General features: G+C 42.1%; 1 protein-coding gene across 1 annotated transcript in view; it reads left to right on the forward strand.

The window, feature by feature from the left end:
• LOC128657391 (oocyte zinc finger protein XlCOF6.1-like) overlaps positions 1-23,368 on the forward strand; it is a 263,445-nt gene that overhangs the window by 152,122 nt on the left and 87,955 nt on the right. Inside the window, exons 3-5 of the mRNA XM_053711723.1 lie at positions 8,746-8,850; positions 9,197-9,301; positions 15,073-15,177. Of these exons, the coding sequence (XP_053567698.1) occupies positions 8,746-8,850; positions 9,197-9,301; positions 15,073-15,177 (315 nt within the window). The remainder of the gene's footprint in view (positions 1-8,745; positions 8,851-9,196; positions 9,302-15,072; positions 15,178-23,368) is intronic.

Below are 23,368 nucleotides of genomic sequence, written 5' to 3' on the forward strand. Positions count from 1 at the left end.
GACGAGATGTCCTTGTGTGGCTATACTGCGGTCTTGGGCCCAGGGGAGGAGGAAGTTTTATTTAGAGGTAGAGCAAGAGGACTACACAGAGAGCGTGGTATGGCCAGAAGCTACACAGTTAATCAGCTATCAGGATGAAGTGGACGTTACATCTAAGGGATTTAAAGCGTCTTTATTGGATTGGAGTGCTTTATGTAACGATCCAGACAGACTTTGCCAGAGGAGAATTCAATTCAAGAAACTAAGCAGGGAGTTAGCCCCACAGCTCTATATATCCTGTGGAATATTTCCTGCATACGCAAAGTATATACCATGGGCTTTGCGCAAGGTGATGCACTTGAAATCTGACATTCACAACTTAATCATCAGAGACTGCACTACCCTCAGGCAGGGTGTTGGATAGTTGATTTCCTTATCTTTTTTTTTCTTTTTATTATTTTCTTACCTATCCCATAGACTTCCGCTAGTTGAACTACATATTATATCAAAACACTGCTCCTGACTGGAGCGAAGTTAATGGGAGTCCTCTTTTGGGTTGTTATACAGTTACCATCAATGTGCATTTAATATATGGCTAACTGATTAGATATCTATGTGTAGTAGTTAATATTGCTAGATATCGCATGTTTATAGGCATTTTTCTGCTAGCTTATTTAGGGAAAGTTTGTTGAGGAGATATTTGTTTAATTCCATCACTAGCAACTAGTTATTTGATATTCAAATAAGGAGTATCTTTCTATTTTATGAAATACTTAGTCAGCAACATATACAATAGCCTAAATAAGCTTCTTCTTTTTACAATGTTTTGTCTAGTTTAAGATACGCTTTATACCATTAGACAGCTCATTCAATACCTTTACGTGTGAGATGATGATGTGACAGGTTTTCTCCACTAGAGGGGAGTAGAGTTCTATCAATGTCCAGCTGATGTATAGCTAATACAAACGTGCATCAAATATATACGTACTGCTCAGTTATTTAGAGGTGAGGTAAATGTGGCCATGTATGATTTGCTTACAGACATGGTTCTTTTGCTAAGTATAAACAGGGAATGCTAGTGATGGGAGATATTTGTTTAATTCACACTACAGAAGCTAGTTATTATATGTTTAATCCTAGAGTATCCTTATATTACCCAAAATTACTAGTTTGTCATACACACATTTGTTTGAATGAGTTTTTGTTTTCTTTTACTTGTTTGTTTGTTTGTTTTTTTCTCTCATGGCTCTATATAGATTTAGTTACATCCTCTATCAATAGCTGGCCTCTTATGTAGGATAAAAATAGGACCATATGCCACCATACTTGTTTCTCCTATATTGCTGATATTATGTGAATGTTAGTGCAGTTTATTGATGCTCTCTCTTCTTTTTTTTTCTCTCTATCATCTTAAGTTGATGTATAAGTTATAAAGAGTATCCATGACTTTAGATCTGCTTAGAGATGAGGTCTCAATTGGGGCCATATATTTTAATTTCAAAATCGGAAGCTAGTTTTAAGTTCTATGCGAGCCACACTGGTGTAAGTATTAACTTTTGATATCTATTAATGTGGTGATGTTATGTTACTGTTCAATACTGTATGCTATTCCTACTTGCCCTTACGGGATGAGGGCTTATGTGAAGAGATAATTTGTACAGTTATATACTAACTTCAATAAAAAGTATTTAAAAAAAAAAGATATGGCGTAAATATCTTTACTGGTGTGAATCCAAGGGCTACTCTTGGAGAAGAGTCAGGATTTCTAGGATTTTGTCTTTTCTCCAAGAGGGTTTGGAGAGTTCCCTAAAAGGGCAGATTTCTGCCTTGTCTATTTTGCTTCACAAACGTCTGGAGGATGTACCAAAAGTGCAATCTTTTTGTCAGGCCTTGATCAGAATTAGGCCTGTATTTAAACCAGTTACTCCTCCTTGGAGTCTTAATTTAGTTTTTAATGTTCTTCAAAAGGCTCAGTTTGAGCCTATGCATTCTTTAGATATTAAGTTGTTATCTTGGAAAGAGAGAGTTTCAGAGCTCTCGGCTTTGCAGTGCGACTCTCCTTACCTAATTTTTCATTCAGATAAGGTAGTCTTGCGTTCTAGATTAGGTTTTCTTCCTAAAGTTGTTTCTGATCGGAACATTAATCAGGAGATTGTTGTTCCTTCCTTGTGCCCTAATCCTTCCTCTCAGAAGGGATGACTTTTGCACAATCTGGATGTGGTTCGTGCCTTAAAGCTTTATCTGCAGGCAACTAAGGATTTACGTCAGTCTTCTGCTTTGTTCGTGATTTTCTCTGGAAAACGTAAGGGACAAAAGGCTACGTCTACTTCTCTTTCTTTTTGGCTGAAAAGTATCATATGTTTTGCATATGAGTCTGCTGGACAGCAGCCTCCAGAGAGAGTTATGGCTCATTCCACGAGGGCTGTTGTTTCCTCATGGGCATTCAAGATTGAGGCTTCTGTGGAACAGATTTGCAAGGCTGCAACCTGGTCTTCTCTGCATACTTTTTCAAAAGTCTACAAATTTGACACTTTTGCCTCGGTTGAGGCTGCCTTTGGGAGAAAGGTTCTTCCAGCAGTGGTGCCTTCTGTTTAGGTTCCCTGTCTTGTCCCTCCCTTATCATCTGTGTACTCTAGCTTGGGTATTGAATCCCAATAGTAATTAAGATGATCTGTGGACTCATTGTGTCATTAAAAAGAAAAGAAAATGTATGCTTACCCGATAAATTTATTTATTTTTTAATTTTTTTTGTTTGTTGAAATCTTAGATATCGACAATACAGGTTTTTAAGAACATTAATATGATAACAGTTTATAAGAGTGCATAATAACCGTTTTGAACTGAATTTATTTCTTTTTTGACACAATGAGTCCACGGCCCGCTCTGTTCTACAGACAGGGACGGTTATTTAAACTTCAGACACCTCTGCACCTTATTGCTTCCTTTCTCTCCTATACTTAGGTCGAATGACTGGGGTGGGAGTGAGGGGAGGTGATATTTAATAGCCTTTGCTGTGGTGCTCTTTGCCGCCTCCTGCTGACCAGGAGTTGAATATCCCAATAGTAATTAAGATGATCCGTGGACTCATCGTGTCAAAAAAGAAATAAATTTATCAGGTAAGCATAAATTTTCTTTTGTGTGACTCTCTGTCAGATATGATCGAGGTGGAAACTCCCCTCAATGAGATACAGAAAAGAATTAAGGCCCGTAGGGTAGCTAATTCATTTATCTGGGATGCAAATATACAGATTATTCGCTTGAATGCCAAGACATCAGGCTCTACTTTTCTGGCCTGGAGGGCGCTGTGGTTGAAGTCGTGGTCTGCTGACATGACGTCCATATCTAGATTACAAAATTGCCTCAAGCTATCTTGCCCTTCAGACCTCCTCAAGGCCATTTGTGGCCCGGTGTATGGAGGTGATTGTGCTCATGGTATCCAGCATAGATGCCATTCCATACGTCAGGTTCCATCTCAGACCTCTTCAGTTGTGCATGCTGAGGCAATGGAACGGCGATCACTCGGATCTATCCCAACTGATTTCTCTGGACATCAGGGCGAGAGAATTCCTCTCTTGGTGGCTTGGTCCAGATCGGCTGTCCCAGGAGACATCCTTCTTGAGACCATCCTGGGAGATTGTGACTACAGATGCGTGCCTCTCAGGATGGGGAGCTTTTTGGGGTGCTAGGAAGGCACAGGGCAGGTGGAATCGGGAGGAATCGCTTCTTTCGATCAGCATCCTGGAGCTTCGAGCGATTTACAATGCTCTGAGGGCTTGGCCCCTTCTGGGTTTGTCCCAGTTCATCAGATTCCAGTCGGACAACATTACCTTGGTGGCTTACATCAACCATCAGGGAGGAATGAGAAGCTCCCTAGCCATGAGGGAAGTATCTCAGATTCTGGAATGGGCGGAGGCCCACAACTGCTCTCTGTCAGCGATCCACATTCCGGGGGTGGATAACTGTGAAGCGGACTTTCTCAGCAGTCCATTGTTTTATCCGGAGGAATGGTCTTTCCATCCCGAAATGTTTGCGGAGATTTGCAACAAATGGGGGACACCGGAGATAGATCTCATGGCGTCCAAACTCAACTTCAAGCTACCCAGATACAGGTTGTGGTCCAGAGATCCCCATGCAGAACTGATAGATGCCTTAGCAGTACCTACATATTTCCTCGGTTACCACTTCTACCTTGAGTAGTGGCCCACATCAAGCAGGAGCAAGTTTCAACTATTCTGATTGCTTTGTTGTGGCTGCGAAGGATGTATTTTGCAGATCTGGTGGGGATGTCATTGTCTCCTCCATGGAGGTTACCCTGTCACAGGGATCTGCTGGTACAGGGTCCCTTTGTACATCAAAATCTAGAATCTCTGAGACTGACTGTGTGGAGATTGAACGATAAGTCCTAGCCAAGAGAGGGTTTTCTGAGAGTGTGATTGATACTCTCATTCAAGCCATGAAGCCGGTCACCCGACACATCTATCATAAGGTGTGGAGGACCAACTTATTCTGGTGTGAGGCCCGTGAGTACCCCTGGCATAAGGTCAAGGTATCCAGGATCCTTTCCTTCCTCCAGGACGGTTTGGATAAGGGACTTTCCGCCAGTTTATTAAAGGGACAGATTTCGGCTCTATCTGTTGTTACACAAGAAGCTTGCTGAGCTTCCTGATGTTCATTCTCTTGTTCAGGCTCTGTCCAAAATCAGACCTGTGTTTAGACATTCCGCTCCTACTTGGAGTTTAAATCTGGTTCTTAAAGTTTTGCAGAAGGCTCAGTTTGAGCCTATGCACTCGGTTGACATTAAATTACTGTCTTGGAAGGTTCTTTTTCTATTGGCTATTGCTTCGGCTCGCAGAGTCTCTGAGATGGCAGCCTTGCAATGTGAGCCTCTTTCCTGGTATTTCATGCTGATAAGGCTGTTCTTCGCACTGGCTTAGGTTTTCTCCCTAAGTTTGTCTCTGATTGCAACATCAACCAGGAGATTGTGGATCCTTCCTTGTGTCCTAATCCTTCTTCTTCGAAGGAACGGTTACTTCATAATTTGGATGTGGTTCGCGAATTGAAATTCTATCTTCAGGCTATGAAGGATTTCAGACAGACTTCAGCATTGTTTGTTGTCTATTCAGGGAAACGCAAAGGGCAGAAGGCTTCTTCCACTTTTCTATCTTTTTTGCTGAGGCGTATGATTCGCTTGGCTTATGAGACAGCGGGACATAAGCCTCCTCAGTATTACGGCTCACTCTACTAGAGCAGTGGTTTTCTCTTGGACTTTTAAGAATGAGGCCTCTATGGAGCAGATTTGTAAGGCGGCTACCTGGTCCTCCTTACATACTTTTTCAAAGGTTTACAAATTTGATGTTTTTACTTCGGCTGAAGCAGCTTTTCGGAGAAAGGTTTTGCAGGCTGTGGTGCCCTCAGAATAGGGTCCGCCTCTCTCTTTTACCCTCCCGTTTTTTTCATTCAGTGTCCTCTAGAGCGTTGGGCGGACCTAAATTTATTTATTTTTTTCTTCTGGCACCCTTTATACCCTAATATTTCACCTACTGTTCCTTGTTCCCTCATCAGAATAACTGGGGGATGAGGGGAGTGGGGGAGGTATTTAAAGGGACAGTCAAGTCCAAAAAAAACTTTCATGTTTTAAATAGGGCTTGCAATTTTAAACAACTTCCCAATTTACTTTTATCACCAATTTTGCTTTGTTCTCTTGGTATTCTTAGATGAAAGCTAAAACTAGGAGGTTCATATGCTAATTTCTTAGACCTTGAAGACTGCCTCTAATCTGAATACATTTTGACCACTAGAGGGCATTAGTTCACATGTTTCATATAGATAACATTGAGCTCATGCACGTAAAGTGACCTAGGACTGAGCACTGATTGGCTAAACCGCATGTCTGTCAAAAGAACTGAAATAAGGGGGCAGTCAGCATAAGCTTAGATACAAGATAATTACAGAGGTAAAACATGTATTATTATAACTGTGTTGGTTATGCAAAACTGGGGAATGGGTAATAAAGGGATTATCTTTCTTTTTACACAACAAACATTTTGGTGTTGACTGTCCCTTTAAGCCTTTGGCTGGGGTGTCTTTGCCTCCTCCTGGTGGCCAGGTTCTGTATTTCCCACAAGTAATGAATGAAGCCGTGGACTCTCCTCATACAGATGGAAATGAAATTATCAGGTAAGTATAATTTATGTTTTTATCAAAATGGAAAGACAGGTTATGTTTAGCAAATCCTGTTTAAATATTACTAATATGTTCACCCATTCTCATGTTTAAAAGACGAGAGGTGTGCCCTACATACTGTGATTTACCCAAGCATTCTAGAAGATAAATAACATTACAATTATTATGTGATAAATTTATAAATGTTATATTCTTCCTTATTCCTAACGCTATATTTTATGTTATATATTGGGTACATTTGTAGTTCATTATATAGCATGTAAACACCATTTTCTTATTATCTTAAAATTTCATGTTATACTACCTTAAAATTAAGAACCAGATAAGAACATGTTGGCATCCATTTTTTGGAGGTCAAAGATGGCAAAATGACATTGAAACCGGAAGGGACGATACCGGAAATGATTGATTATAGGGAAATCGGAAGTGACGTATGGCCGGCATGGGTTTAAATACCCAAAGTTGGAAACAATAGATACAACATTAAAAAAGCCATTGAAAATGGCAAAACTCGTGTCGGAGTTTAAAAGGGAAGTACATCATGGTATTTTTTGAGACTTTGACCCATCTATAGGTCTTGGAGGAACTGACCTAGCCGTATTTGGTGTGCACATTAATATATACAGTTGGGACTGATGGTATATGGGGTAGTTCTCATTATCATTGTTTGTTAGCCCTTGTTTTTAAACCATTTTATTGTTTTTACTTGTATGTATTATTAAACACTTCTATCCCATATCTGACTATGCTTCAACATATCACAGAATTGGCTGTGTATGAGCCTTTAAATAATATGGTAGTATGGGGGGTTTTTTTGGAGATAAATACTTCTCATACAATATTGCACTATTATTGATTTTTCTTTTATTTGTTTTGTAGAGAAAGTTCCCTAAGAAGACACTTTGAAGGACTCAATTTTGGATTATATATCCTTTATTGATCATATTTTCAAGTGTGCATGTATGATGTGTGTATGGGGTGTGAGTTACAGGTGAGTGTGCACGTATGATATGTGTGAGGGATGTGAGTTACAGGTAAGTTCATGTATGAGGGTAGGGAGTTACAGGTGAGTGTGCACGTATGATGTGTGAGTTGCAGTTGAGTGTGCACCATTGATGTGTGAGTTACAGGTGAGTGTGCATGTATAGTGTGTGTGAGTTAGAGGTGAGTGTGCACATATGTGCGTGAGTGGTGTGAGTTACAGGTGAGTGTGTACGTACAATGTGTATGATGGGTGTGAGTTACAGGTGAGTGTCCAATATAGAAGAAGAGATTCAAATCCGAGGTAGATAAAAAAAAAAAGGCTTTATTGATAAACATCCAAATAAAAACACATGTTAGAGTAGGACTAACAGGTTTTACGCATTTCGGCTGGGAGCCGTATTCATACACCTGTGAGTGCACTAGCTGACAAAGTTTAAAAAGCATGATCTAAGAGATGATTGGCTGGTGTAGACACACCTACCAAAAAGTGTTCACTCATACCACACCAATAGTATAATTGCATATATATACATAAAAAGTTTTCAAGAAGTTTACAGGTGAGTGTGCACGTATGATGGGTATGAGTTACAGGTGAGTGTGCACATATGATGTGCGAGTTACAAGTGGGTGTGCACAATTGATGTGTGAGTTACAGGTGAGTGTGCATGTATAATGTGTGTGAGGGGTGTGAGTTACAGGTGAGTGTGCACATATGTGTGTGAGGGATGTAAATTACAGGTGAATGTGCACGTACAATGTGTATGTTGTGTGTGAGTTACAAGTAAGTGTGCACGTATGATGTGTGTGAGGGGTGTGAGTGTGCACATAAATGTGTATGATGGGTGTGAGTTACAGGTGAGTGTGCACGTATGATGTGTGTGAGTTACAAGTAAGTGTGCACGTATGATGTGTGTGAGGGGTGTGAGTTACAGGTGAGTGTGCACGTATGATGTGTGTGAGGGGTATGAGTTACAGTTTAAAGTTTGCATGTATGAGGTTTTGAGTTACAGGTAAGTGTGCACGTATGATATGTCTGAGGGCAGTGAGTTACAGATAAGTGTGCACAAATGATGTGTGTGAGGGGTGTGAGTTACAGATGAGTGTGCACATATGAGGGGTGTGAGTTACTGGTGAGTGTGCACGTATGATATGTGTGAGGGGTATGAGTTACAGGTAAGTTTGGATGTATGAGGTTGTGAGTTACAAGTAAGTGTGCACGTATGATATGTGTGAGGGGTGTGAGTTGAGGGCAAGTGTGCACGTATGAGGGGTGTGAGTTACAGCTAAGTGTGCACGTATGATGTGTGTGAGGGGTGTGAGCTACAGATTACAATGCATCTATGATGTGTGTGAGGCACACAGGTTATAGGTAAGTGCACACGTATGTTTTATTTGAGGCAGGTTTCAGGTGAGTGTTGTGTCCAAACCTAACCTTTAGCTTAAAAGATGTAAAATAATTCAAGAATAAGAAGAAAAAATACCAGTGTGTCTATCTGGTGCTATTGTCTGTGTCTAGGAAATATGAAAAAAAGCTTTTATGATAAAGTTATAAAAACTAGATCATGTGATATAAAAACTGAATCTGCTTTATTTGTACAGATGAAGATAACGCTGATGTAGTGACATTTGTCATAACAGAAGATCTATGTGGGAGGCAACAGCTGGGAGCAACAGATGAGGAGACCAGAGACATCATTAGACAAGGTGAATGTGCACGTGTTGTTGTGTCTAAGGGACCTGGTTTATAGATCAGTGTGCACGTGTGTTGTATCTGAGGCACACAAGCTACAGGGGAGTGTGCACATGTTGTGGCTGAGGGAGCCGGTTTATAGATCAGTGTGCACATGTGTTGTGTCTGAGTCACCCAAGCTACAGGTGAGTGAGCACGTTTGTTGTGTCTAAACTTCTCTTTTAGCTAAAAACATGAGATAAATAAGAGAATTGAGGCAAAGTAACAAAGTGTGTGTATTTGCTCCTATTGTCTGTCTGGGAAATACACAAACTGTTTTATGGTAAAGTTATAAAAACTGAATCTGCTTTATTTTTACAGATGAAGATAAAGCTGATATAGTGAAAGCTGAGATAACAGAAGATCTGTGTGTGAGGCAACAGCTGGAATCACCAGATGAGGAGACCAGAGACATAATCAAACGAGGTAAGTGTGCACATGTTGTTGTGACTAAGGGACCTGGTTTATAGATCAGTGTGCACGTGTGTTGTGGCTGAGGCACACAAGCTACAGGTGAGTGTGCATGTGTGTTGTGTCTGAGTGATCTGGTTTATAGGTCAGTGTGCACGTGTATTGTGTCTAAGGCACGTGTTTTCTTCCTAACTGGAAAGAGTCCACAGCTGCATTCATTCATTTTGGGAAATAAGAATCTGGCCACCAGGAGGAGGCAAAGACACCCAAGCCAAAGGCTTAAATACTCCTCCCACTTCCCTCATCCCCCAGTCATTCTTTGCCTTTCGTCCCAGGAGGTTGGCAGAGAAGTGTCAGAAATTGTTTTGTCTCTTATGGGGGGGTACTACTCTTTGCAATGGGAAAGGAGTTTTAGGTAGCTTTATAAGCTTCTCAGTGAGCGCCTGGGTGAAAGTTAGAGTCTAGAGATGCAGGGAGAGTTCTCTTTTGCGACACCATCCCAACTCATATTTACAGCTCCTACAGCAATCGGCGTTGACGAGTTTCGCAGACTGCGTTTTCTCTCAAGTCCATGTCAGGAGCAATGTTACAACCTGTCACACTTGAATAGCCGTGTTCCTGTTCCACGGCGTATATTCTGATAAGATCGTTTCATTTTTTATTACATAATGTTAACACAGAAGACAGGGTCACAGTGTGGCGCCTTTTATCTTTATAGAATCAAGGGTTAATATCTCCTTAGGGGGATTATTGAACCATGGGGAATAATAATCTTATATGTTTATTTGATTTTATGCTGCTTTATGTGTGAGATGTTAGGCTCATAGGCTGTTATGGAATATACAGGTTTCACTTTCACTTTGAGAGCCATGCAGCTTACAAGCTTGGCGCGCTTTCTCTCATAGCAGGGTCAGTCCTGCATTGTGCACTATGTGATTCATTCCCTCTTTTCTGTCATAAATCTCTGTACTGTCTGGGTCATAGGAGGTGATGAGTGCCCCAGCCATTGGGGTAAAAGGGTGCCGTTTTTTTAATAAACTAAGATGTTTTATTTCTCTAGTTTTCCGGTTATTGCACTTGCGATGGAGGATTCTGTTACTTTAGAGGGCACTCCCTCTATTCCTAAAGAGTAATTACTGTTTATATGGTGAGTAGGCCCTAGTTCCCCCTCTCAATTACGTTTCATATGCCTTGATAATGTGATAATATCAAACATGTTTGATACCACGGAGCCGTCCACCTCTGAGGAGTTGTCGTCCAGTTAGTTGCGTACCCTACATTATCTCTATACACATGCAGTTTTCCCATAGCATGGCGGATCCTCCATCTGGAGGGGGCTTTTTTTTCTCCAGACGTTACTGCGCAGTTCAGACGGCGGTGTCTGCGGCCTTAATGCTTTACCTCGCCCTGCTAAACGCAAGCGAAAGGTTACATATTGCACTCCTTCCCAGAGTATATCAAATAATTTTTGGATTTAACTGATAGGGTTATCCGAGGATGAGGTTCTTTCTGAGAATGAACTTTCTGGGTCGGAGTCTGCTGCCTCTTAACAGACTTTAGTTTTAGGAAGTTTTTGGCGAATTCAGGGGTTCCAGAGGTCATATTGCCTGATGAACCTTTATTACCTAAATTGAATAGAGTTTGAGGAGAGGGTGGTGCTTCCCTTCCCTGCTCATGTTGCCCGGGTATTCCACCTTGGACTGTACAGTTCCCTGCGGGTGCGACTGTCCCTGAGTGTTGTGCCTTTCATTACAGAATTGCGCTCCTTCGCGTGTTACTCAGTTATTTCAGTTATTGAACGACCCTATCCTTATCGGATACGGGAATAATCAGTCTGCTCTTCGAATGGCACACCTCCTTAGACATGTGGGGATGATGTAATCTCCTGATTGTCCATGTATTGAGATCTTTTCTAGTTTTTTTGGAAGATCAGGGCTCCGTTTTGCTGGTCCTGTGGTAGACCTGTCTCTTTTTGGGCGTTAACCTACGGGTTGCCTTGTATTTCTTTTACAAGATACGACGAGTCCACGGATTTCATCCTTACTTATGGGATATCGCCTCCTGGTCAGCAGGAGGAGGCAAAGAGCACCACAGCAGAGCTGTATATATAGCTCCTCCCTTCCCTCCCACCCCAGTCATTCTCTTTGCCTGTGTTAGTGATAGGAAGAGGTAAAGTGAGGTGTTAGTTTAGATTCTTCAATCAAGAGTTTATTATTTTTAAATGGTACCAGTGTGTGCTATTTTTTCTCAGGGCTAGAGCTACAGGCTTTCAGCAATGGACTGGGGAGAGTTTCATTCTTTCTCTCCCATATGGTTTGCTGCCCTGCTGATGGTCTTAGCAGATATTATCTAAGACCCTGTTTGTTCCCACAGATCTGCTGAAGGTGAGGAAAAGAACATCTTCATTGTGTGGGACAGCTTCATACTGCGTTCAGCATTAAGGTATGTACAGTCATTTGTTTCTGGGGAGACTGAAGTATCTCAGAACAGACTGGCACTTATTCCCTATACCGGGATGGGGTAATCAGTTTGCACAGGGTAAAATTGTGTACATGGGTATCCCCTCTTTATTAGGTGAAGTTCAGCATGTGCTATCAGTGCCCTAATAATGGATTAACCCGGTGGATGTGTTTAGATTGTGACGCTGGGAGATTGTGGCAGCTTTTACCCAAGGGTCCTAACCTTACCTTTTACTAAACTAATGGTTGGACAGAGGAGTGTGTTTTTGTTTGAAGGGGGCACATTGGCACGGTACTTTTTCTAATAGATGCATTGATTCCGACATTTTTGTTTCCCATGCGGTTCTTAATGTTGTCGGGGACTTAATTCCTCCCACGATGGGCGGGGCTTAGCGTTTTGCACGCTCAGACGTGCAGTTACTATCCGGATCCTGACTTTTGGCAGCGTGTCTCTGGGCTCCGGTGTGGCCTAAGTCAGCTTGTGTTTGCAATTCTCACAAGTGGTCTTAGGAGCGCCGTTCACGGAGGTCTATTCAGTGACTCGTGGGGACAGGTAGGCGCCGCAGCAGAGCTGTGGCGAGGTGCAAGTGTTTAATTTAGTCCCTAAGGCGTTAGGCATAATTAGACTGTACAGATACAGGAAAATCTTCTAAAAGTCTTATGGTGCTTCCCTGTTATTGCATGTTTATTGCGGGGCAGTAAAAACCAATACGGCTTTAATTTTTAAAGACACAGTACACTCGTTTTTCAGCAAATTTTCTAAAAGTGTTTGCTTTTTATTTTTAATTACAGTTAAAACGACCAATATTGCTATTGCTGGTTTTTGTCATGGCTGACCTTCAGGAAAATACATGTTCTATGTGTTTAGATGCCAATGTGGAACCCCCTATTCCTTTTTGTCCCTCATGTACTGAGAGGGCTTTACAGTTTAAAGAACAAATTTTCTTTAATGCAAATATATCTAAGGATGTTTCTCAGCCTGATGACAGATTCGGACGTCATGTCCTTCAGATTTAAGCTTGAATACTTCCATCGTTTGCTACGAGAGGTTTTGGTGACTCTGGAAGACTGTGACTCTATTGTGGTCCCACCAGAGAAATTGAGTAAGATGGACAGATACTTAGAGGTCCCTTCTTATTCCAATGTTTTTCCGGTTCCTAAGAGAATTTCGGAAATTATTGCAAGGGAATGGGAAAGACCAGATATCCCGTTCTCCCCTTCCCCTATTTTTAAGAAAATGTACCCTATAGCTGACACCGTTTGGGATTCTTGGCAGACGGTCCCTAAGGTGGAGGGAGCTATCTCTACCCTGGCGAAGCATATGACTATCCCTATCAAGGACAGCTGTGCTTTCAAAGACCCCATGGATAAGAAGTTGGAGGGTCTTCTCAAAAAACTCTATGTTCATCAAGGGGTTTTTTTGCAACCGGCGGCCTGCATTGTAACAGTCACGACTGCGGCTGCTTTTTGGTTTGACGCTCTAGAAGAGTCTCTTAGGACTGAGACTTCTTTAGAGGAAATACAGGATAGAATTAAGGCCCTTAAGCTGGCTAATTCTTTTATTTCGGATGCTTCCTTTCAGATAACCAAATTGGCGGCTAAGAGTTCGGGATTCTCCATCTTAGCACAAAGAGCCTTATGGTTAAAGTCTTGGTCTGCAGATGTGTCCTCTAAATCCAAGCTTTTGGCTATTCCTTTCAAGGGAAAGACTCTATTCGGGCCTGACTTGAAAAAACTCATTTCTGACATTACGGGAGGTAAGGGTCATCTCCTCCCTCAAGACAAAACATCTAAGCAAAGTGGACGACAGAGTAATTTTCGTTCCTTTCGAAATTTCAAGGGAGTCCCCAATTCCACTAAACAGGAAGAGAATTATCCACAAGCCAAGTCCACCTGGAGACCCAACCAGGCTTGGAACAAGGGTAAACAACCCAAGAAGCCTGCTGCTTCTACCAAGACAGCATGAAGGGGCGGTCCCCGATCAGGGACCGGATCTAGTAGGGGGCAGACTTTCTCTCTTTGTCCAGGCTTGGATAAGAGACGTTCAGGATCCCTGGAAACTAGAAATCGTGTCTCAAGGGTATCAGTTGGAGTTCAAAAATTCCTTCCCCAGAGGAAGGTTTCTTCTTTCACGATTGTCTGTCGACCAGTAAAAAATAGAGGCGTTCTTACGTTGTGTAAAAGACCTCTCCTCCATGGGAGTAATTTGTCCCGTTCCAATACAGGATGGGTTGCAGAATGGGACAGGCTGCAGCTATTGCACATTGACTGTGTACTGTCTAGCTAGTTTTTTATGAGACCTTTTGGTCTTCCTCTGTTGTCTCCATGTGAGTTGGGTCTCCTTTTAGGGACCTGGGTTCCCCTCTGGGATATGGTTGTTCCCTGTTAGGGGCACTGTGCGTGGACTCCTTGGGCTTTGCTCTGAGCTGTGAATGCTGTGCGTCCTTTTCTCTCTATGATCATCTGATTGTATGGAGGTGATCCGGAGACCAGCCTTTGCACGAGGGATTTTTTGCCTTGGGGTATTCCCTTGCTTGTTGGCCTGCGGCTGTTTGAGAAAGAGTCCACAGCAACCCACCCTTTTTCTACTTGGGGAGTCTCTTTATTCTTCTTTGACATTTTTTTCACCCTGATATTTTTTCTACTGTTCCTTCTTCCTCGGCAAAATGACTGGGGTATGAGGGAAGTGGGAGGAGTATTTAAACCTTTGGCTGGGGTGTCTTTGCCTCATCCTTGTGGCCAGGTTCTTATTTCCCAAAAGTAATGAATGCAGTTGTGGACTCTTTCCAACGGAAGAACATGAAATTATCAGGTAAGCATAATTTATGTTTTTGTGTTTCTTTTCTTTTAGCTAAAAAGGTGTAAGATAAGTAAGAGAATAGAGGAAAAAGTACCACGGTGTGTGTATCTGGTGCTATTGTCTGTCTGGGAAAAACACAAAGGGCTAGATTACAAGTGAGGCAATTGCGTTTTTGCAAGCCATTTTCATTCTGCTGATATTACAAGTGCAGCGAAATCATGGGGGAGTGGCGATTTAGGGGGTTAATAGTTTGAATTAGTGTTTGTGATGTGGAGGGATGACGGTTTAGGGGTTAATAGCTTTAAATAGTGTTTGTGATGTGAGGGTGGGTGGTTTAGGGGTTAATAGTTTATTTAGGTACTTTGCGATTTGTAATACCAGTGAAACCCAAAAAAAGCGCGTAAAACTTAACGCTAGTGATGTTTTCACCAACGCACATTTGTATACTAGCACAAACTGTTTTATGGTTTATGGTTATAAAAACAAGACCACGTGAGATAAAAACTGAATCTGCTTTATTTGTACAGAGGCAGATAACGCTGATGTAGTGAAAGTTGAGATAAAAGAAGATCTGTATACGTGTGATCAGGTGAAGACTGAGGAGGATGAAGTTCCTATAAATACGACTACAGGTGATTAGCGCATATTAAAGGGACAGTATACACTCATTTTCATATAACTGCATGTAATAGACACTAATATAAAGAATAATATGCACAGATACTGATATAAAAATCCAGTGTAAAACTGTTTAAAAACTTACTTAGAAGCTTTTAGTTTAGCACTGTTGAAAAGGCAGTTGGAAAGCCCACTGCAAGTGGGAAATAAGACACTCCCCCCCTCCACCTTCTTTTGCATATGAAAAGACCCTTTACACAAACAGGAGCAAGCTGGAGAAGGTAGCTGATGGTATTCAAATAAAACTTTGGGGCTTGGTTAGGAGTCTGAAAATCAGAGCAATGCTATTTAAAAATAAGCAAAAATATACATTTTTAAAAAAAAAAAAAACTTTATGGGCTTTATAAATAGATCATCTACAAAACATTTATGCAAAGAAAAAATGAGTGTATAATGGCCCTTTAAGTAAAGGGATGGTTCTGTGATGGTAACATTTTGTCTCATGTAAATAAATATTTATAAAATAATTGCACAGCAGACACATTAGTGAGCAGCTCAGGGTTAAGTGACTTTGCCTTTTAAATAGATAAAACACAGATAGATCAAAGTGATTATTTAGAGACAAGTTCAGCAGTAACATTCAGCTTGTATCTGTGTAATATTTATAATTCAATTGTATATTTATGTATTGTGCTGCAGTAATCTTCACCCCCACCCCACAGATATACACTGTGTAGTCACTGCGCTGCAAAATGCCCATATACAAAGCTGAGTTTACTGAACTCAACATGTTAGATGATCGCAAATTATAAATTGAGCTCATTTTATATATATAAAGTATCTCACAAAAGTGAGTACACCCTCACATTTTTGTAAATATTTTAACATATTATAATTAGACATTTTCCCTCCCCAGTGTCATGTTACAAGGTCTCAGGTGTGAATGGGGAGCAGGTGTGTAAAATTTGGTGTTATCGCTCTCACACTCTCTCATACTGGTCACTGGAAATTCAACATGGCACCTCATGGCAAAGAAATCTGTGAGGATCTGAAAAAAAGAATTGTTGCTCTACATAAAGATGACGTAGGCTATAAGAAGATTGCCAAGACCCTGAAACTGAGCTGCAGCACGGTGGGCAAGACCATACAGCGGTTTCACAGGACAGGTTCCACTCAGAACAGGCCTCGCCATGATCGACCAAAGAAGTTGAGTGCACGTGCTCAGCGTCATATCCAGAGGTTGTCTTTGGGAAATAGACGTATGAGTGCTGCCAGCATTGCTGCAGGGGGGTCAGCTTGTCAGTGTTCAGACTATACGCCGCACACTGCATCAAATTGGTCTGCATGGCTGTTGTCCCAAAAGGAAGCCTCTTCTAAAGATGATGCACAAGAAAGCCTGCAAACAGTTTGCTGAAGACAAGTAGACTAAGGACATGGATTACTGGAACCATGTCCTGTGGTCCGATGAGACCAAGATAAACTTATTTGGTTCAGTTGGAGTCAAGCGTGTGTGGTGGCAACCAGGTGAGGAGTACAAAAAAAAGTGTGTCTTGTCTACAGTCAAGCATGGTGTTGGGAGTATCATGGTCTGGGCCTGGATGAGTGCTGCCGGCACTGGGGAGATACAGTTCATTGAGGGAACCATGAATGCCAACATGTAATGAAGCAGAGCATGATCCCCTACCTTCGGAGACTGGGCCGAAGGTGGTGGAGCACAAGGTCTCTAACATCCACCAGCTCTGTGATGTCATAATGGAAGAGGACTCCATTGGCAACTTGTGATGCTCTGGTGAACTCCATGCCCAAGAGGATTAAGGCAGTGCTGGAAAATAATGGTGGCCACACAAAATATTGACACTTTGGGCCCAATTTGGACATTTTCACTTAGGGATGTACTCACTTTTGTTGCCAACGGTTTAGACATTAATGGCTGTGTGTTGAGTTATTTTCTTCTTAAACGGGGAGAGTCCACAGCTGCATTCATTTCTTTTTGGAAATAGAGAATGTGGCCACCAGGAGGAGGCAAAGACACTGCAGCCAAAGGCTTAAATACCTCCCCCACTTCCCTCATTCCCCAGTCATTCTTTGCCTTTCGTCACAGGAGATTGGCAGAGAAGTGTCAGAAGATTACGGAATGGTCTCTTATGGAGGGTAGTACTCTTTGAAATGGGACTGGAGTTTTAAGTAGTCCTGTCAGCCTCTCAGTGAGAGCATGGATGAAAGTTAGAGTCCGGAGATGCAGGCAGTCTTTCTGCGAAACCATCCCGACTTCATAAGCTCCATAAGCAATCAGCGTTGATGAGTTTCGCTGCCTGCTTTCTTCACTCAAGTCCATGCCATAAGCGACGCTACTATCTGCCGTGTTACTGTTCCACGGCATAGATTTCGGTAAGATAGTTTCATTTTACTTTCATTGTGGATGTAATGTAAATGATAAAAGACAGAGTCTCAGTGGGACTCCTTTATCTTTATGGAATCAAGGGTTAATATCTCCTGAGGGGGTTATTGAGCACTGGAGAACTTTAATCATGTTTGTTATGTGATTCTGTCTGCTTATGTGTAGAAATGTTGGGGCTCATGGCTATTACGGAACGTACAATTTTTTAGAGCTACGCATTTCACCTGCAGGTGCTTCCTACTTTATTTTGATCCAGTTAGGATGTGTTTCTTTTATTTCCGGAGCTTGAGACTATTCTAATCTTCCTTTTGGAATTTTTTTCTTCTCTGGGATTTTGATACTAGCAATTTTATGAACGCAATGGTTGTTGCTTCCGGAGGAAGTCACACTCCAAAAAAAAAAAAGTTATGACAATGTTTAAGCCTCAGAACGTATTTGTCTGTCGTTTGTCTGTTTGTTTAGTCTGGCCCTGCTAGGGGTTGGAACTTTCATTTAAGCTCTTGAACAGTTCGTTGTACCCTGGTCTGCAGGCTGGTCCTGGTTGAGTACTAGTTCTCTCTGTTCTTTTGAGTTTTCCATCAGACATGTTGTATCCTTGTCAACAGGCTGGTCCTGTTTGGGTACTAAGTTTTCTTACTTCTTGTTAAGAAGTTGTTTTCTTGTATTTACAAGTTATAGGAGGCCCTTATTTCCTAGATGTCAAGCTGGTCCTGGTTTGTTTCATCTTGAGGGGCTGTCCGACGTTGGTTCTTACTCTATACCTAAGTGTTTTGTCCCTGCATAGCTTGCATGGCAAGCTGGGTTTACAAGTCTTGCTATGGCAGTGTGTTGTAGTTCCTGAGGTCCTTTGGACAGGAGCTGGAGTCCTCTCTTTGACAGGATCAGATGACTGCTTGGAGATCTTCAGTACCTGGTGGATCAAATTATCCTATTGTAAGATCTCCTTTGCCAGTGCTTTTCTCCTCTTTTTGAGGTTTGCTGCCTTTTTCGCTTCCCCATATCTTTTGGGGTTGGAATTCCGGTCCTCTGGTTGAGGAGACCTGGTTCCTCTGGACCGTTTTTACCTTGCAGTATCCTCCTTTTGATTCTTATACTTGGGGATCTGGGGGATTGTTATGCAGTCTCTCTTGCCGTCGCCTACGGGGAGTTTTTAGGATGATTGTTAATTTGTTAATTCCTTGTGCTATCGTTTTTCCGGGGTTGATCCAGTTTGGATCTTTAGAGACTGTCATATTTCTCAATCAGGGATTAATTTCCAGGGTTGAAATTCTGGGGGTTTTTTTTGGCTCCTTCTTTTGTCTTCAGAATTTGTAGATATTATCCTAGAAGCCCTGTGGGGCTGAGTGACCAGTTACTGGGATACATCTTGAGAGATCAGAGTTTAAGACCCCATGGGGGTTTGGCAGTGATTGCATCGATCCTGGTGCAACTTCATTCCAGAAAGAGTTTCTTGTTGTTGTACTGCAAGGTTTTGGCCTTTTGTTCCGGCTCCTGGTTTTGGGTGTCTGGATTTTTAACCTAGCCCTTGTCTTTGACTTGACATTTGGTTGTTCTGTTTCCGGATTTTAAAAGTCTTGGATATGTCCGGCGTCCGGTAGCAGGTCTGGTCTCCCAGGCCTGGGGAATTCTCCTTATTCCTACTGGGATGGTTCTCTTCTCTCCTCTGGAGAGATGAAAGTTTTTCCTTTAAATTTCTTTACTGGAATATTCCTGGATTTCTTAGTTTTCCTTCTATTTGGAAGTATATGGTCTACTGCGCCTACCCACTTGGCTCCTCCTGAGGTAGTTTTCCTTCATCTGACTCTATGAGTTCAGTGGGTCGAGGTTTCTCTTGTTTGCATTGTACCCTCCCTTTGGGTTTCTGAGGGGTTATGAGGATAGGTATCCTGGATCCTGAGTTAGTCTCTGGGTGTCGGTGCCTTCTTACTGTTTCTTTCCTTACAAACTAGTGGTGGAGATTCATTAGCGCTCTCTGGGCTTTTCTCTGGGCTTTATCGATGCTGGGATTTTTAAATCTTTCTTGTCCTTGGGACGTTGACAGTCTCTTTGGTATTAGGACTGGTAGGTCGGAGTAAGGGTCAGGAATTCTGACTGCTCTGTTTGAATTGTATCTTGTCTCCCGCAGAACCCTTACTTACGCCTAGATTTAGAGTTTGGCGTTAGCCGTCAAAACCAGCGTTAGGGGCTCCTAACGCTGGTTTTGGCCGCCCGCTGGTATTTAGAGTCAGTCAGAAAAGGGTCTAACGCTCACTTTGCAGCTGCGACTTTTCCAATCCGCAGATCCCCTACGCCATTTGCGTATCCTATCTTTTCAATGGGATCTTTCTAACGCCGGTATTTAAAGTCTTGGCTGAAGTGAGCGTTAGAACTCTAACGACAAGACTCCAGCCGCAGCAAAAAGCCAGGAATTAAGAGCTTTCTGGGCTAACACCGGTTCATAAAGCTCTTAACTACTCTGCTCTAAAGTATACTAACACCCATAAACTACCTATGTACCCCTAAACCGAGGCCCCCCCACATCGCCGCCACTCTAATAAATGTTTTTAACCCCTAATCTGCCGACCGCACACCGCCGCAACCTACGTTATCCCTATGTACCCCTAATCTGCTGCCCCTAACACCGCCGACCCCTACATAATATTTATTAACCCCTAATCTGCCGCCCCCAACGTCACCGCCACCTACCTACAATTATTAACCCCTAATCTGCCGACCGGACCTCACCGCTATTATAATAAAGTTATTAACCCCTAATCCGCCTCACTCCCGCCTCAATAACCCTATAATAAATAGTATTAACCCCTAATCTACCCTCCCTAACATCACCGACACCTAACTTCAAGTATTAACCCCTAATCTGCCGACCGGACCTCTCCACTACTCTAATAAATTTATTAACCCCTAAAGCTAAGTCTAACCCTAACACTAACACCCCCCTAAATTAAATATAATTTAAATCTAACGAAATAAATTAACTCTTATTAAATAAATTAATCCTTAGTGTTTAACTGTAGTTTTTATTATCCAATCAAGAGTTTGTTATTTTAAATAGTGCTGGTATGTACTATTTACTCAGAAACAGAAAAGAGATGAAGATTTCTGTTTGTATGAGGAAAATGATTTTAGCACCGTAACTAAAATCCATGGCTGTTCCACACAGGACTGTTGAGAGCTATTAACTTCAGTTGGGGGAACAGTGTGCAGTCTCTTGCTGCTTGAGGTATGACACATTCTAACAAGACGATGTAATGCTGGAAGCTGTCATTTTTCCCTATGGGATCCGGTAAGCCATGTTTATTACGATGGTTAATAAGGGCTTCACAAGGGCTTATTAAGATTGTAGACTTCTTCTGGGCTAAATCGATTCAGTTTAAAACATATTTAGCTTTGAGGAATCATTTTATCTGGGTTTATTGATATTATAATATCGGCAGGCACTGTATTAGACACCTTATTTCTCTGGGGCTTTCCCAAAGCATAAGCAGAGCCTCATTTTCGCGCCGGTGTGGCGCACTTGTTTTTGAGAGGCATGGCATTGCAGTCGCATGTGAGAGGAGCTCTGATTCTTAGAAAAGACTTTCTGAAGGCGTCATTTGGTATCGTATTCCCCTTTGGGCTTGGTTGGGTCTCAGCAAAGCAGATACCAGGGACTGTAAAGGGGTTAAAGTGTTTAAAACGGCTCCGGTTCCGTTATTTTAAGGGTTAAAGCTTCCAAATTTGGTGTGCAATACTTTTAAGGCTTTAAGACACTGTGGTGAAAATTTGGTGAATTTTGTACAATTCCTTCATGTTTTTTCGCAATTGCAGTAATAAAGTGTGTTCAGTTTAAAATTTAAAGTGACAGTAACGGTTTTATTTTAAAACGTTTTTTGTACTTTATTATCAAGTTTATGCCTGTTTAACATGTCTGAACTACCAGATAGACTGTGTTCTGAATGTGGGGAAGCCAGAATTCCTGTTCATTTAAATAAATGTGATTTATGTGATAATGACAATGATGCCCAAGATGATTCCTCAAGTGAGGGGAGTAAGCATGGTACTGCATCATTCCCTCCTTCGTCTACACGAGTCTTGCCCACTCAGGAGGCCCCTAGTACATCTAGCGCGCCAATACTGCTTACTATGCAACAATTAACGGCTGTAATGGATAATGGATGGAAAATTGGGAAGCGGATTTTCTGAGTCGTCAGACATTGCATCCGGGGGAGTGGGAACTCCATCCGGAAATCTTTGCCCAAGTCACTCACCTGTGGGGCATTCCAGACATGGATCTGATGGCCTCTCGTCAGAACTTCAAAGTTCCTTGCTACGGGGCCAGATCCAGGGATCCCAAGGCGGCTCTAGTGGATGCACTAGTAGCACCTTGGACCTTCAAACTAGCTTATGTGTTCCCGCCATTTCCTCTCATCCCCAGGCTGGTAGCCAGGATCAATCAGGAGAGGGCGTCGGTGATCTTGATAGCTCCTGCGTGGCCACGCAGGACTTGGTATGCAGATCTGGTGAATATGTCATCGGCTCCACCTTGGAAGCTACCTTTGAGACGAGACCTTCTTGTTCAGGGTCCGTTCGAACATCCGAATCTGGTTTCACTCCAGCTGACTGCTTGGAGATTGAACGCTTGATTTTATCGAAGCGAGGATTCTCAGATTCTGTTATCGATACTCTTGTTCAGGCCAGAAAGCCTGTAACTAGAAAAATTTACCACAAAATTTGGAAAAAATATATCTGTTGGTGTGAATCTAAAGGATTCCCTTGGGACAAGGTTAAGATTCCTAGGATTCTATCCTTCCTTCAAGAAGGATTGGAAAAAGGATTATCTGCTAGTTCCCTGAAGGGACAGATTTCTGCCTTGTCGGTATTACTTCACAAAAAGCTGGCAGCTGTGCCAGATGTTCAAGCCTTTGTTCAGGCTCTGGTTAGAATCAAGCCTGTTTACAAACCTTTGACTCCTCCTTGGAGTCTCAATTTAGTTCTTTCAGTTCTTCAGGGGGTTCCGTTTGAACCCTTACATTCCGTTGATATTAAGTTATTATCTTGGAAAGTTTTGTTTTTAGTTGCGATTTCTTCTGCCAGAAGAGTCTCAGAATATCTGCTCTGCAGTGTTCTCCTCCTTATCTGGTGTTCCATGCAGATAAAGTGGTTTTTACGTACTAAACCTGGTTTTCTTCCAAAAGTTGTTTCTAACAAAAACATTAACCAGGAGATTATCGTACCTTCTCTGTGTCCAAAACCAGTTTCAAAGAAGGAACGTTTGTTGCACAATTTGGATGTTGTTCGCGCTCTAAAATTCTATTTAGATGCTACAAAGGATTTTAGACAAACATCTTCCTTGTTTGTTGTTTATTCAGGTAAAAGGAGAGGTCAAAAAGCAACTTCTACCTCTCTCTCTTTTTGGATTAAAAGCATCATCAGATTGGCTTACGAGACTGCCGGACGGCAGCCTCCCGAAAGAATCACGGCTCATTCCACTAGGGCTGTGGCTTCCACATGGGCCTTCAAGAACGAGGCTTCTGTTGATCAGATATGTAGGGCAGCGACTTGGTCTTCACTGCACACTTTTACCAAATTTTACAAGTTTGATACTTTTGCTTCTTCTGAGGCTATTTTTGGGAGAAAGGTTTTGCAAGCCGTGGTGCCTTCCATTTAGGTGACCTGATTTGCTCCCTCCCCTTCATCCGTGTCCTAAAGCTTTGGTATTGGTTCCCACAAGTAAGGATGACGCCGTGGACCGGACACACCTATGTTGGAGAAAACAGAATTTATGTTTACCTGATAAATTTCTTTCTCCAACGGTGTGTCCGGTCCAC

Source organism: Bombina bombina, chromosome 4 (assembly GCF_027579735.1).
Source record: "Bombina bombina isolate aBomBom1 chromosome 4, aBomBom1.pri, whole genome shotgun sequence".
Taxonomy (NCBI): Eukaryota; Metazoa; Chordata; class Amphibia; order Anura; family Bombinatoridae; genus Bombina; species Bombina bombina.